At 43.6% G+C, this 16,121-nt stretch overlaps 1 protein-coding gene across 2 annotated transcripts in view; it reads left to right on the top strand.

Annotated features, from left to right (window-relative positions):
- The window catches only part of LOC117468880 (Down syndrome cell adhesion molecule-like protein 1 homolog), a 56,964-nt gene that overhangs the window by 31,026 nt on the left and 9,817 nt on the right, over positions 1 to 16,121 (top strand). The window contains exons 6-20 of one of the 2 annotated variants that reach the window (XM_034113247.1): positions 1,456 to 1,731; positions 2,553 to 2,849; positions 4,229 to 4,501; positions 5,751 to 6,035; positions 6,193 to 6,312; positions 6,397 to 6,573; positions 7,100 to 7,299; positions 8,027 to 8,123; positions 8,755 to 8,883; positions 8,967 to 9,134; positions 9,259 to 9,329; positions 10,391 to 10,631; positions 11,815 to 12,000; positions 12,798 to 12,953; positions 14,587 to 14,726. In XM_034113247.1, coding sequence (XP_033969138.1) covers positions 1,456 to 1,731; positions 2,553 to 2,849; positions 4,229 to 4,501; positions 5,751 to 6,035; positions 6,193 to 6,312; positions 6,397 to 6,573; positions 7,100 to 7,299; positions 8,027 to 8,123; positions 8,755 to 8,883; positions 8,967 to 9,134; positions 9,259 to 9,329; positions 10,391 to 10,631; positions 11,815 to 12,000; positions 12,798 to 12,953; positions 14,587 to 14,726 — 2,816 coding nt within the window. The remainder of the gene's footprint in view (positions 1 to 1,455; positions 1,732 to 2,552; positions 2,850 to 4,228; positions 4,502 to 5,750; positions 6,036 to 6,192; positions 6,313 to 6,396; positions 6,574 to 7,099; positions 7,300 to 8,026; positions 8,124 to 8,754; positions 8,884 to 8,966; positions 9,135 to 9,258; positions 9,330 to 10,390; positions 10,632 to 11,814; positions 12,001 to 12,797; positions 12,954 to 14,586; positions 14,727 to 16,121) is intronic. The other variant, XM_034113255.1, reaches the window with a different exon arrangement.

The raw sequence follows: 16,121 nt of genomic DNA, 5'->3' as shown, positions 1-16,121 counted from the left end.
CACACACACACACACACACACACACACACACACACACACACACACACACACACACACACACACACACACACTTGCTAAAAGACTCCCACGCTGTCTTTTCGGTGAATCAGCCTGGCAGACGGACACATTCTCAAACTCCTCTCCTTTTGGTTGGAGGCACACATACAAGTCGCACCTCGAGTGTGTCTGTAACAAACATGTGTGTGAGCTGTATGATTGCCCCGTCATATCAGCTCTCAAAAAGAGAGGCAGGGCAGTAATTCACTGAGACTGGATCCGTAACACAGCTGCCAGCACCATTCACCATCAGGGAGGAGGGTGAGGAGGAAGGACGGGGATAAATACGAGGGGGTCACGGGAGGGACGATCAGACATCCAGACAGTTCCGGAATTACATTATCCACCATGTAATAACAAGATAATAAGAGAGGCGGAGATAAATGTACATTGTGTGAAGTATACAAAGAAACAAAAGAGCGGGAGAAGGCGAGACAGAGGGGGAGAATAGAGAGGCGGTGGGCTTTGCCAGTGGGCACATCATGGCAGCACACTCTGTGACTCTGACAGGGTGAGGGGGGGGGGGGCACAGCAATGCCCCCCAGCACACACCACCAGCTGCCTTATTGCTCACTGACATTTGCACACACACATACATACACTCTCTCCCTCTCTCTCACACACACACATAAGTGGACAGAGATGTGAAGAGATATCTCCAGCTGCTTTTTTAATGAGTGCGTCCATCTGATTGAGTCACCGCCGCTGATTGTGCTATCTCTCGTCCTCCCCATCTCTAGTAACACTAACGCCTATAGTATGTATGATTCCATGTGAAGCACTGTAAATCCAGCTGAAAGATTAAGGAGCAATTGGTACTTGACAATAAAACATACTAAATAAAGTATTTCAAATGTTTATAGATCAATTCAATTGTTAATGTTTTGCAAAAGAGGTATAACTTAATATAATGTCTAAATACAGGAAGTTAAATTAGCAGAGTATAACTAAAATATTTACTCTGAAATATAAAATGTATTTGTATTTATTGGATGATAACTGCTTTGTGAAGCCTTAATACCCAAGATATTAACCAATGATAAATGAACAATGGACAACTAATAAGCTATTTATGTTTATGAAACACTTCACAGGGATACCACAGAATTTTATAACTTTTTTAATTCATTTATGAACAAAAACAACAATTATTTTATAAAGTTGCCGGTGTAAAAGGTCTAAGTATACTAAATGGAATATAAAAGGGGAGTCAAGCAAAATGTATACACACTTGTGCTTAACTTAACTTATTTCTATAGTTTTTTTACAAACAGTTTTCTGCGAAACACAACATAAAAAATGGAAATCCGAAAAATGTAAACGTTTTTTTTTCTTTTTTTTTCTTCTTTTTGTGTTTTCAATTATTGCTCTAACAAACAATCTGCGTTTTTCTCCCAGATCCCCTACGAGTCACCCTGTCCCCTAAGAACCTGAAGACTGGCATCAGCAGCACGCTGTTCTTCACCTGCACTGTGGAGGGCTCTCCAGAATACACCATCAGCTGGTACAGCAACACGGAGCCCATCGTCCCCGACCAGCACATCTCCATCCAGGGGCAGCACAACGACACCTTGCAGATCACTGCGGCTCAGAAGTTCCACTCCGGGGCCTACCAGTGCTTCGCCTCCCGAAAGGGCCACACCGCTCAGGACTTTTCCATTATTCTGCTAGAGGGTATGTGGACAGAGACTGGCGGGGAAATAAACAAGTGTACATTCTGTTTTGATGGGTCTGTAGGAGTTTAAAGGTCGCCTATTATGCAAAATCCACTTTTTCATGTCTTTTCCACATAAACATGAGTCCCCTCTGTGTAAAGAGATTCTGAAAGTTTCAGGAAAAAAGATTCGCTCACTTTTTGTCCTGATCCAATTATATAAAAACCTGTCTGAAAATGAGCTGATCAGATTTAGGCCACTTTATGATGTCATAACGATTTTTTGGCTTGTGTAACCATTAGCCAATAACCAACCAAGGTAACCCCCCCCCCCCCACCTTATCACCTGAATCTCCTCCTAGAGCACCATTGGGTTCTTTTTAACCAAATATCTGTCAGAGGGGCTTGGGGAGGGGCTCCTTATTTTCATCTAAAGTAACAGACAGAGAATCAGCACTTTTGAAACAGGGCTGAAACAGAGGGGATTATGGGATGCTACAATGCACGATCTGTTTGGTATTTGGAGCCAAACACTTCAGAGACATGTTTTGTATATATCTGAGACCTATAATATATTGACGAAAAACAGTATAATAGGGGACCTTTAAGGAGAGCAAAATGACAGATGACTTCGATTTTGAGTCCTCTTCTTTTGCAGATTACGTTTATTCTTTATCTAAATACTTGGGCATAAATTGCAAATGTCATTGATAGAGGCATAAATAGGACATCACACAGCAGTGTCATTGAACAGACACATAAATCAGTTTGCTTTAGACATAAACAGATCTAAATCCTGCTTTCTGACCATTATGTGTCTTGTTTTTCTCTCTTCCCTCAGATGGTACTCCTCGTATTGTGTCTTCCTTCAGCGAGCGCGTGGTGAACCCCGGCGAGCCTTTCTCCCTCATGTGTGGCGCCAAAGGAGCCCCGCCCCCCTCCATTACCTGGACGCTGGACGACGAGGCCGTGGTGCGAGACTCCACCTACAAGACCAGCCAGTACACGCTGTCGGACGGCCTGACCGTGTCGCACGTCAACGTCAGCAGCCCGCTCATCCGGGATGGGGGAGTGTATCGTTGCGTCGCACGCAACTCGGCCGGTAGCGCCGAGTACCAAGCGCGCATAAACGTAAGAGGTGCCTGTCTGCTTTTCAATATAACTGCACCCTACACCTGACTGAAAACAAACACACGAGGGCTAGTTAGTGTCAAATATCACTTTGCATTTCACACAGTATGTATGTATCTATCTGTCTATCTATCTATCTATCTACCTACAGCTCTATCTATCTATCTATCTATCTATCTATCTATCTATCTATCTATCTATCTATCTATCTATCTATCTATCTATCTATCTATCTATCTATCTATCTATCTATCTATCTATCTATCTATCTATCTGTCTATCTTTCTATCTACAGCTCTATCTATCTATCTATCTATCTATCTATCTATCTATCTATCTATCTATCTATCTATCTATCTATCTATCTATCTATCTATCTATCTATCTATCTATCTATCTATCTATCTGTCTGTCTATCTATCTATCTATCGACAGCTCTATCTATCTATCTATCTATCTATCTATCTATCAATCTATCTATCTATCAATCTATCTATCTATCTACAGATCTATCAATCAATCTATCTATCTATCTATCTATCTATCTATCTATCTATCTACAGCTCTATCTATCTATCTATCTATCTATCTATCTATCTATCTATCTATCTATCTATCTATCTATCTATCTATCTATCTATCTATCTATCTATCTATCTATCTATCTATCTATCTATCTACAGCTCTATCTATCAATCTATCTATCTATCTATCTATCTATCTATCTATCTATCTATCTATCTATCTATCTATCTATCTATCAATCTATCTATCTATCTATCTATCTATCTATCTATCTATCTATCTATCTATCTATCTATCTATCTATCTATCTATCTATCTATCTATCTATCTATCTATCTATCTATCTATCTACATCTATCTATCTATCTATCTATCTATCTATCTATCTATCTATCTATCTATCTATCTATCTATCTATCTATCTATCTATCGCTCTATCTATCTATCTATCTATCTATCTATCTATCTATCTATCTATCTATCTATCTATCTATCTATCTATCTATCTATCTATCTATCTATCTATCTATCTATCTATCTATCTATCTATCTATCTAGATGAGGGTCAGATAGAAAAATACACAGAATTACTTGGCTACACAGACTATTTAATTAGATTACAATCAACAAATATCCTCAATCCGACTTTAGTAAAGGGAGCATAACTAACCTCCCTCTCCACCTGTCAACTTGCCCCAATCACTCTATCCCTCAAACTTTATCTCCTCACCTCCTCTCGTCTCCGTGGCTGCTCCCTGACTCTGCCATGGCCTCCCTCACCTCATCTGCCCCTCTCCCCGACCTCTGCCTCTCTCTCTGTCTCCTCCCTCCATCCCCTCCCTCTCTTCCCTGTGTCTCCAGGTCCACCCCGAATCAGACCCATGCGGGACATCACCGCTGTGGCGGGCAGGAACACCTACATAACGTGCCGGGTGATTGGCTACCCGTATTACTCAATCAAGTGGCTGAAGGAAGGCATGCAGCTGCCCGATAATCATCGTCAAGTGGTGTTTGAGAACGGCACGCTGAGGCTGACGGACGTGCAGAAGGGCGCGGACGAGGGCACCTACTTGTGTAGCGTTCTGATCCAGCCCCAGGTGTCAATCAACCAGACCGTTCACGTCACTGTCAAAGGTAAGAAGAGAAGAATGGACTCAAAGGGATACAAAATGCACAGGGCAATGTTTTCCGGTCAAATACACACAATCAGTCCAGATAGAGTAACCCACCAAGGACTTCTTGCTAGGGATTGACTGTAGCTTTGGCCTCTTTCCCCAAAAGAGGTCATCTTGCTTGTTGTGGGCATCACTGTATACAAAACATCCCTAAAAACAGTAGTGAGGAATAACTTTTACCTTATCAGATTATTGTACTATTTATATATATATATGCACAACCTCAGAGCATTTTGACTTGCCTTGATATTGCCCATATGTTTACATGCATGTTTGTTACATAAGAATGTCAACACAATTCTAGCCAACATGATGGCAGAATAAACAGCAGGCTTCACCCTACCATCAAGACCATTCAATACAGACATTGCCCCCTTAGTAAGATAGTCCATTTTATTCACAATTTCTCGCTGTTTAGTTTTATTCAATTGTTACCTTATACAGTAAGAATATGTTTAGTGGTTAGTACTTGCATTTTTATGCTATTATCTTATGAATATGTCAGTTGCATTAAATAGTCTTAAAACAACTCATATTGTTATCGCAGTTAGGTCTGTGTAATTATCATGACAGACCCAGTGAGAATTAAATCACAGCCAACACAGTAAACATTAGTTCTCTGCCTTTCCTTTTAGAAATAATAAAAACAGACTGGTCTGGTGCAGTTTCCAGATGTTAGATATATAGATTTCTGGATATCAGAGTACTTAAACCATACCACCATGATACACCAGTGTTCAAAGTTGTTTACAGAGGTAGATGGTGTTTAGGACAGATTTATGTCTCGGTGTGCGCCTGCATTTTGTTCAGTCTGCGAGCGGGCGATGATGGTAGCGGGGCAGCTGCAGAGGTGTGTAAGTGTGTGTGCATGTGCCTGCGTGTGAGTGTGTCTCTGATTTAATTAGATGAATAATAATGAAGCCTAGATTAAATCCCCCAGATGTCTCAGCTGTAGTACCCCCACCCCAACCTCCATTACTATGGCAACGGGATGACTTCCTCCTGCCAATTGGACTCTAACCAGAGCAGCTATTATGGGCTTCAGGAGCTGGGGGCTGAAGAGTGGTGGGGGGGAGAGGAAGAGGGGCCCACTGGCCAATGACCTTCCCTCTCTCTCAGCATTGCTCCAGATGGCCACACTGCCACTCTTCCTCGTCTATCGCTACCTTCATCTCGCTGACTCTCCGCACTCTTCCTCTCTCCCCCAGTGCCGCCGCTCATCCAGCCCTTCGACATCCCCTCTACCTCAGTGGGGAAGCTCATGTACATCGCCTGTGTGGTGTCATCTGGGGACATGCCCATACGCATCACCTGGCACAAAGACGGCCAGCTCATCGTGCCAGGCTCCGCCTCTGGCGTCGCTATAGAGACCAAAGAGTTCATGAGCTCCCTGCAAATATCCAAGGTGACACTGAAGCACAACGGAAACTACACCTGCATCGCCAGCAACGCCGCCGCCACCGTCAGCTGGGAGAGGCAGCTGATAGTAACTGGTGAGGGATTGAGCAAGGAGAGAATGATGATGAATTAGGTCAGATCAGATATCTAATGTGCACTGGAAGCTTAGACATTTCACATCAACACTTACATGTTCTACCTTTTTACTGTAAGACCTTCCATTGAGGTTAATCTCATCTTTTTGTTTCTCAGTGCCTCCACGCTTCACGGTGCAGCCCAACAATCAAGACTGCATCTACGGCAAAGCTGGAGTTCTCAACTGCTCTGTGGAGGGTTACCCACCTCCAAAAGTCATGTGGAAGCATGCAAAAGGTAACATCATCACTGCCTACAACATAACAGAAACAGAAAACAAGAAAAGAACCAGCACTAACACGCGTGTTCTTTGTGGTGCAGGTGTAGGAAACCCTCAGCAGTACCACCCAGTCCCTCTCACTGGCCGAATCCAGATCATGTCAAACGGCTCTCTGCTCATCCGACACGTGCTAGAGGACGACCGAGGCTACTACCTCTGCCAAGCCTCTAACGGCGTGGGCTCAGACATCAGTAAGAGCATGATCCTCACCGTCAAAAGTAAGGGCCAATATACTCTCTTTCACTTTCATAACCACATCTCCTGGATTGCACATATACTGTACACAGAGACAAGGTTTAGCTTTTTGGAGGGAAGGATGCACTTTTGCCCCAGGCTAGTGTGGCCTGCACTGAACCTCACTAAACCCTGTCTCCGTCCTGCGCATCACTAACTGAGGGTATCTTTGCTATCGATTGATGTGTTCCGGCTGCCGGTCTGTGTGCTTCTCAATGTTTTTTGGTGGGGAAAGGGGCTGATGAATTAGTGATGAAAACAAAACCGCAGGAACCCCTTCAATCAATAATCTATGTCTGCGGAAAGGAGAAGAGTAGAAGGAGAAGGCAGGGAGACAGCGAGCAGGGCTTGAAGCGTGAAATGAAAATGGGGAACGCAGCGCAGAAATAGAGATGTCTATACATCTGTAATATATCCTCGCTTTCCAATACCACATCCCCGTGTTTCCTCGTCTCATTACTCCATATAATGCCATCCGTCACACTGACATACGTGTGCCATTCTGCTCAGTTCCCGCCATGATCACCAGCCACCCCAACACCACCATGGCGAGGAAGGGCCAGACCAAGGAGCTGAACTGCACGGCGCGCGGAGAGCAACCCATAATCATCCGCTGGGAGAGAGGGGACACAGTCATCGATGCCGAGAGAAACCCCCGCTACTCCATAACCATCAACAAGAAGGGGGACGAAGTCATCTCCACGCTTAAGGTGAACAGACAGTGAACACAACACAGAGCAGACCCTGAACTCAGCTTATTGTAATCACAACATCAGTTATGATACTGTTCAAAAACAATTAAATTATCATTAATAATGATTACTCTCGCTATAAATAATATTATTTTAACTTTGTATTGTTGCACACATTATAAAAAGGTAATAGCCATATTACGTTTTTGTTAGTTATTACCAAATGATTTGTATATTGACCAGATATTTGACACGCTTTGTTAATGGTTCATAAACATGATTTGAATGGCTTGTCTAAAGCTGCAACTGATGATTATAATACCTTTGAAAATGGTTAATAAATACTATGTAATCCATCTTTAAAATGTTATTTAGATGTTGTCAATGGTTTATAAATGGCTTCTGGTCCATGGTTTAACAATATCTTAAAGGTGTACACATTTTACACAAAAAATAAAAAGAATTACAAATGAATAATACGTTTTACAAATAAACTGTAAATAAGCTAATGTAAACTAATGTTATTAAAATAATTATTGCCACACATCAGCTATGATACAGTATATCATTTATGTTATATTACACAAATGTATAATAAAGTTGAAATAACTTATAAATGCACCATTCATTAATAGTGGTTATTCTCAACTCCTAACTTTGGGAAAAATGTGCAAAATGTACCATTATGGTTGGGTGATCGATCTGGCACATTGTAACATTTTTCTGTTTGTGTTGATGCTCACAGCTGAACCCGGCCGAGCGAGGGGATTCTGTCTTCTTCTCCTGCCACGCCATCAACTCCTATGGAGAGGGTCGAGGGCTCATCCAACTCACTGTGCAAGGTATTTCCACCACATACTCGCCTGAAAACGTACTGAACATTAGGCTTTATTGGCTGCCCTCTGCCCTCCCATCACCAGCTCTCGCTGCCTCAGGAGGACCAGTTCCATCCTGAAGGACTCATCCCACCCAGCCCGTCATTTGTTCGACCTGCTGCCCTCGGGCCGGCGCTACCGTTCACTGAAAGCCCGCACCTCCAGATTCACAAACAGTTTCTTCCCATGGGCCATTAGGACATTAAACACACAAAAATAACTCCCCATATCCCCACTGTGCAATAATCATGGTCTGTCTCTATGTATATACTGTAATATTTATCATATATATTTTATCATAACTCTATTTTATTCATTTATTTATTTATGTATTAATCCTGGTCATCTACATGACGATCCGAAGCTGTGTGCACTACTTGCTGGTCGTAACTGTCAGACCTTTTAATCTGTGTTTAATATGTCTGTTTTTAAAGCACTCGCTGGAGCAGTAACTATAAATCTCGTTGTATTCTGTACAATGACAATAAAAGCTTTTGAATTTGAATTTATAACGCAGTTCATGTATAACATTCTGGAATCAGATCTCCAGTGAAGTACTGCAGGTGAAGAGCGCTCACCTCCTCTGTCTCTCACACAGAACCACCAGACCCCCCTGAACTGGAGGTGCGGGAGGTGAAGGACAGGAGCATGAACCTGCGCTGGATCCAAAGGTTCGATGGAAACAGCATCATCACCAGCTATGACATCGAGTACAAGAACAAATCAGGTTGGTATTCCTAATTCAAATCGTTTGTCAAATGTCTTTAAGATACATTTGCTTACATCTCAAATCTTGTTTGTATTTCATAGACACCTGGGATCACATGTACACAACCAGGAACATCTCCCCCACCAACAACCAGGCCAACATCGTGGAGCTGCACCCGGCCTGCGTTTACAGCATCCGCATGTACTCCTACAACAAGATAGGCCGCAGCCTCCCCAGCAAAGAGCTCACCATCAGTACTGAGGAAGCACGTGAGTGATTGTTTTCGTTCTCTAGAAATAACTCTTTCTCCATGTGTGCCTAACATTTATTTCTGTATGGAGGAGCGATAGGAATATTCATAGTAACACTTTATTTGACATCTTCCATTAACAGCTCCTGATGGGCCGCCGATGGAAGTCATCCTCACACCGATGACATCTCAGAGCATACGTGTTACATGGAGGGTAAAGTCACTGCTATACATGTTATTATACACAGAGAACCCATACACCTGTCTGCACCTCACTTCATTTAAATGTTAACCCTAGTGCCTTCTGATTTGTAAAGGGTTTTTCTTTGTTCAACCTCAGCTCCTTTAATAGGTCAATTATAAACTCAGTGAACAAAAAGCAAACACTCTTAAGTGTTAACAAGAACCCCTTAAAGGTGGGGTAGGTAATTTTGGAGAAACCAGCTGGAGTGCGCTAGAATTTGAAAATACACAACTGGAAAAAATCTGCCACTTCCTTACAGAGCCCCTTCTCCAACACACACGAACGGGCCGGCTAAAATGATTGGTCGTGCTTTTTACAGTATTACGGCTTCCACAGATGAAATTTTTTTATGGATTTTTTGTCAAAGCACTTAAGATATTCATTGCTATCGGGATGTTAAGAGCATTCCATGGAATATAACAAAAAGTGTATCTCGAGCCGGTTTCTCAAACTTACCTACCCCACCCTTAAGAAGCCCATAGCATAAAAGCATGCATTATTGCATGTTGTATCAGACTTTCTATCTAGAAGTTTGATTTCAAAATTTTACTTTTTACTATTTTGCACCAGATTATGCAATCTTTCTCATGTTTGAAAAGTGCAAGCCATTTTCCTCGTTTTCTATAATAATGATAATAATATTTGACATATCTCATACTGTGAACAAATACAAAATCCCCCCAGCATTTAGTATACTGAATTAATTCGTTTTTCATTTATTTAGTTTGACTAAAAAACTAAAAAACTAGTGGCATTACGTGAACAAACAGACAATAATGATCAGGACTGAACTTGGTGAAAAGATTGAACTCAAAGAAAGTGAAAAAAGATATGTAAATCATAGGATATAATTGTTTTCATGCTGACAATTGTACTATTTTAAGACATCAGAACATGTTTTTATGTGTGCTGTTAATACTGGACATCTTGCCAAATTGTAAAATAACTCACCAGTGATTTGAATGCAGCTAATCAGGGTTATAGTTTGACATGCACTTCATTGTTAACTTCTATTCCCACGTTTGTTTCAGGCTCCGAAGAAGGAGTTGCAGAACGGGGTGATCCGAGGCTACCAGATCGGTTACAGAGAGAACGGTCCGGGCAGCAACGGCCAGTACAGCATCGTGGAGATGAAAGCTACGGGGGACAGTGAAGTGTACACCTTGGACAACCTGAAGAAGTATGCCCAGTACGGGGTAGTGGTCCAGGCCTTCAACAGGGCCGGGACAGGTCCATCCAGTACTGAGATCAACGCCACCACGCTGGAAGATGGTAAGAGGAGGGAGAAGGATGGGAAAAAACTACAGTAGATAGAAAGAAGAGGCAAAAGTAAATATGACACGAGAGAAAGTGGAAGTATGTGAGGGTAAAACGCCTCAAATGTTAATTTGTCAAAAAGAATGGAAAACAAAGTAAAAGCAGCAACAGGATGACAGACAAATATGATATAGATTGAAATCACTGAAAAAGGGAAAGGTAAAACTGAATTTGCAGCACATCCCCCATTCTCCCTTTGTCTTGAATTAGCACCCTCATTAGGCTGGTAGAGAGCGAGAGAGGAATCAGGACCCCCATTTCTCTCTATATGTCTGCCCACTCTGCCTCTCTCCTTCTTCCTCCTCATCCTCCCTCTGTCTATTTCACATCTTTTGATTTCATATATTTCTCAAACACTGCAGATATAAATATATGTATCACTTCCTGTCTGTGTGGACAGTAATGATTAGACACAGTAATAATAATAATAGTGTCAGTGATTTTAGACGAACATAGATTTCCTTCAGATTGTATCCTCCACCTCTCAGCTCACCCTCATCTGCATTTAACCCCTTAAGGTGTGACTGTTTTTCTTTTCACGTACATTGCTCTCTCTCTCTTCCTCCCCTTCTCCGACCCCCTCCTCTCTGTGCTCTAAAAGCTAGCGCTGAACAAGGAGCCATTGAGATCTAATTTGAGCTTATTTGACTGATTTGTTTCAGCAGAGATTGCCTGTGGGTTGTTGGTGTTGAGTAGTCATTAATTATGTGTGCTTCAGCCGCCATGCTGGATCAGTCAGTTCTTCTTAGCAACAGCAAGGATATTTTAGTACAAATAAGTAGAAATGGTTCAAACAGACTCACGACTGTTTTGTATCTGGACTATCTGTCAAATCAGTGTCAAACCTATCTGTCATTGAGGTATAAGCTAGTTTTATCCAGAATTTCACACAAATGCCGCCATAAGGTCTGTGTGTGTGAAAAGGTTTAAATAACAAGAAGCTGCAATATTGTATGACTGAAAAATGTGGGAAATCCATTGTTGTTACAACCACAAAAACTGATGCATTACATTACTTAGCACTTTCCGGACATAAATTGCAACAAATGTGAACTATTAATAATGAAATAGGGAAGAAAATTAAATGTAATGTACTTGTAAACCCTGTATCTCTAACCCTCTCTCCCTTTCTCTCCAGTGCCCAGCGAGCCTCCTCAGAACGTGCGAGCCATCTCCGTGACGTCGGACGAGGCGGTGATCACGTGGTCAGAGCCTCCGCGGCTGACGCTGCACGGTGTGCTGAAAGGCTACCGCGTTGTGTTTTGGTCCCTCTTCCCCGACGGAGGTGGGTGCTGTGGGGGCCAGGCCCAGTGGCCATTGCAGAGTAATTATCACCTATCTCATTCTAAATGTCACCAAAAATAAAACCCCACCCTCCCACCCAACCACCTGCCTCTGTGTCAGTGTCGTGCGTCACAACGTGGTAATGTGTGTCCACACCTTCCGCATAAAGCACTTCCTGTTCCTGTGTGTCGTTGAATTTATTCCCAATTGTTTCAGTCCCAGTTGTTTCTTTAGCATCATCCATATTAAAGGGATGAGATTTCAGTTACAGTAGTGTGTGTGTGTGTGTGTGTGTGTGTGTGTGTGTGTGTGTGTGTGTGTGTGTGTGTGTGTGTGTGTGTGTGTGTGTGTGTGTGTGTGTGTGTGTGTGTGTTTGCTCCTTTTGTGTGTTAAACCTTGAGTCCTTAAAAAAGGTTTATATTCAACTAATTTGCAATAGAGAATATGTTTTGGGCATATGACGATGAAGCGCAACAAAACGCATGACAAATACCTTTTCATGGTTATGTTCAGGCTTCTGAAGCACTAAGGCTAGGGAATAATTGTGTGTTGACTTTTTCATTATTTAACCAAAACCTTAATCTTTTCTTAACCACAAACAAATTACGCAACACAGCCTGCAAATCTGACACTTTAACTGCTTTAATGTTTTCAACTTTAAACAGCCACTAATCTACCCTTCATATCTTCGCTGAAACTGCTGCTTTGTAATCCAGGCAGTCCTTTCTACAAAACATATTTAGCAAAGCAAGTTGGTAGAATATAAATACATTTTGTAGAAGATGGAGTTAGTTCTCGTTCCATCAGATAACCTTCCTGTTCTCATCTTGTCCTCAGAATGGGGGGAGATGCAGAACATCACCACCACACGGGAACAGGTGGAGCTGCGAGGGCTCGAGAAGTTCACCAACTACAGCGTCCAGGTGCTGGCCTACACACAGGCGGGGGACGGGGTCCGCAGCAACGTCCTGTACATCCAGACCCGCGAGGACCGTGAGTACTCACAGAAGTAGAAACTATAAACAAAATGTCAACTTGATTTTCAATATATGTTAGTGTGGAAAAAACGCTGAAGGAATGCGTGCACAGAATATGGGGTGAGGGTAAGGGGGGGGGGGGGTGGGAGACAGGAGGGGGATATATAAAAAAGAGTGCTGGGCTGTATCTCAAACCCATGACAAAAGCTCATTTATGCTGCGAAGCTCCATTAGTGGTGCTAATGAGAATTAAGAGGCTTTGGGTCTCGGCTCAGGACTGAGGGGGGGCAGGCGGTAGACACTGGGGGGGAGAGGGGGGGTATATACCATGCAGGAGTCAGCCATCAGCCCGGGGCCCGCATCCTCTCCACCAGCCTCTTGCCATAGGCAGAGGGATTAACTGCTCTTGGATTAGGGAGAATTAATGTTCTGCTTACACCATTGGAGGCGGGATTACAGACGGATCCATGTCTCTTTATAAAGGAGGGGGAGGGGCCTCAGGGTGGAAGATGGAAAGATAGAAAGGTGATCACACGGGCTGAAAAAAAAAATGAATAAGCCATCCTCCAAAAAAAAAAAGATAATGGAAATGTCAAAGCCGAGGATTTCATTTTCTCAGCCAATTGAAATGAGACTGCAGCGCTCTGGTATTTAGCTGAGCGACTCCTCCCTTTCCTGTGACACACCCTCCTCTGATTGGCACAGCAGTGAATTATGTATTCATGTCGATGGGGATGTTTGCTCAGCATCATCGTGCCCCGCTCCCTCGTCATCACCGGGCCGTGCTGGCTGTGTGTCTGTCTGGAGGCCTGGGCAGATTGTGGGCACCAGATGGGACTTAGCTCTCCCCCCTCCCACTGCCACTCCTACTTTGACATAGAGGTCCAGATATGATAATGATGACTGCCTACCCTGCCCCTCCCCAACACCACCACCACCGCCATCATCACTCCCCCAGGAGCTGCACCTATCACTCTCGCCATTCTCTCCTCCACGCCTCCCTCTTTTAAAACCTCCCTCACTACATCTTGTCTTTTTTTGTTTTCATCCCTTTTATCTCATGTAAGGTGCAAGATAAAGGAGTCCTGTGTGAATGACCCGGGGCCTCGCGTGTAAGGAAAGAGGAATAGGGGGTTGAATTTACAGAGTTTTGACGTCGCTTCTTTAGGCCCCAGATGAGGCCCACTGTCAAGTGAAAGTCATATTTATGGTGAATAGTCCTCTCACTGAGAACCAAATAGTGTAAAGCCAATGCGACAAAAGCCTCATTGTTCACCTCCAACAGTATCCAGCGTCCCGATGTGTCTTTCTTCATCCGTTTTAAACCCTTCTTACGCCTTTAGACTGCAATGAGCGTATTAAGTGGTGTCCAGTGTCCAGCTTAAGTGGCTAGCGGAGGATCAGGCGCTAAGTGTCTAATCTGTTTGCGAGTTAAGAGAAAGCTGGGTGTCACAGAGTCAGAAGTGCTGACCAGTGTCTGAGCGAACATATGTCACCACCGTGACTCCAAAGGGAGTTCATCCAAGTCCTCCCAGAGCGGCTTAGTGCGGGATAAGACTAGCAATCTGCAAACAAGCCTGCTCACTTTAATGGGCACCCGACACAAAAACAGATGCATTTGCTGATGTTCCCTTATGTGTTCTCTACAGTTCCTGGACCACCGGCGGGCATCAAGGCGGTCCCCTCCTCTCCGAACAGTGTGGTCGTGTCCTGGTTGCCGCCACTCAAACCAAACGGTGTTATCCGCAAGTACACCATCTACTGCTCCAGCCCGGGGTCTCTGCAGCCGGTGAGTCCTTCCTCTGTGGGCGTGTCTCGTAAGGGGCCAGTTAAAAAAATGCTCCATGAGATTGAGAGGCTAGCAATCTGTGAACTTGATAAAAATCCACTAGTGGAAATTAATCATTTGTAACCACTTCTGTTAATTGGGCCTGTACGTGTGTGTGCGTGTATCTTTACGAGTATCTCCCTTTCACCGTGTTTGCAACATCGCTTTATTTCCTGCCCTCCCAGATGAACAGATGAGGTTGTCTTGGCAACGTGATGAGACGTAGATATGCAAATGAAGCGGAGAACAAGCTCACACATGCACACTGCCGCATCAGAAACACACACACACAGACATCACATTTCAAAATGTTTCTATTTATACACGCGTGTGCGGCATTTCACTTGTGTTGAGATCTCATGCGCACACAAACACCCGCACAAACAAGAAGAGTGAAATCTGATATGAGGATAGAATCTCACTTTCTTATTATTCACAAATACTCCTCCCTCTCTGTGCATGAGTGCCATGTAAATGAGCACAGGCAGGGAGGAGAGCGGAAGGGAGGGAGGAGGGGGGGGGGGGGAGGAAGGAGGTTGAGAGAGAGGGAAAGAGAAACACCATTAGAGGTAGGGAGAGACTGAGGGGGGGGGAATGGGAGGAAAACAGGGAGATGAGGGAGAGAGGGAAAGGAGGAGCAGAGGAGGGTATCAGTCACATCGAGATGAGAGTGCTTTTGTCCGTCTTTTCATTATCTCCCTGTATCACTCCCTGGATCACCACAACACCTCCGCTATGCTGGTGGAATGTTGGAACGCACCCCCTACACACACACACACACACACACACACACACACACACACACACACACACACACACACACACACACACACACACACACACACACACACGCACGCACGCACACACACACACACACACACACACATCACACACACACACACACACACACATCCCTCCCTCCCTCCCTCCCTCCTTCCTCCATCCTCTCCTCTTCACTGAGCTAGACAGAGGGGGGTCGAGGGAGAGGGGGAAAGCAAATGGTGAAGAAACTGAAGATGAGCACTGAGAGATGAACAGATTACAGAGATAGAACAGAGGATCGACTTGAGAGAGAACCGTGTTTTTGCGAGCGTGTTGGCATGTGTGTGTTTTCGTGCCTGCAGGTGTGTGTGTGTGTGTGTGTGTGTGCGTGAATGTTTTCTCAAAGATGAGTTTGTAGGGGAAATATCTACAGGAACACATCATTCCTGTCATCAGCACTGAGTCCTAAAATGACGGGGTTTTTTGTGTATGCGAAGTGAAATCATTTAATTTGTTTCCAATTGATTTGGACCAGTGGCTCTATTCTGTTTTGTTTTAAAAAAAAAAGGGGATACCCAATAACCCATCTTAACA

Source organism: Trematomus bernacchii, unplaced genomic scaffold (genome assembly GCF_902827165.1).
Source record: "Trematomus bernacchii unplaced genomic scaffold, fTreBer1.1, whole genome shotgun sequence".
In the NCBI taxonomy this organism is placed as follows: domain Eukaryota; kingdom Metazoa; phylum Chordata; class Actinopteri; order Perciformes; family Nototheniidae; genus Trematomus; species Trematomus bernacchii.
Note: the sequence above shows the minus strand (reverse complement) of the source record. Positions and strands in the feature narration are given on the sequence as shown.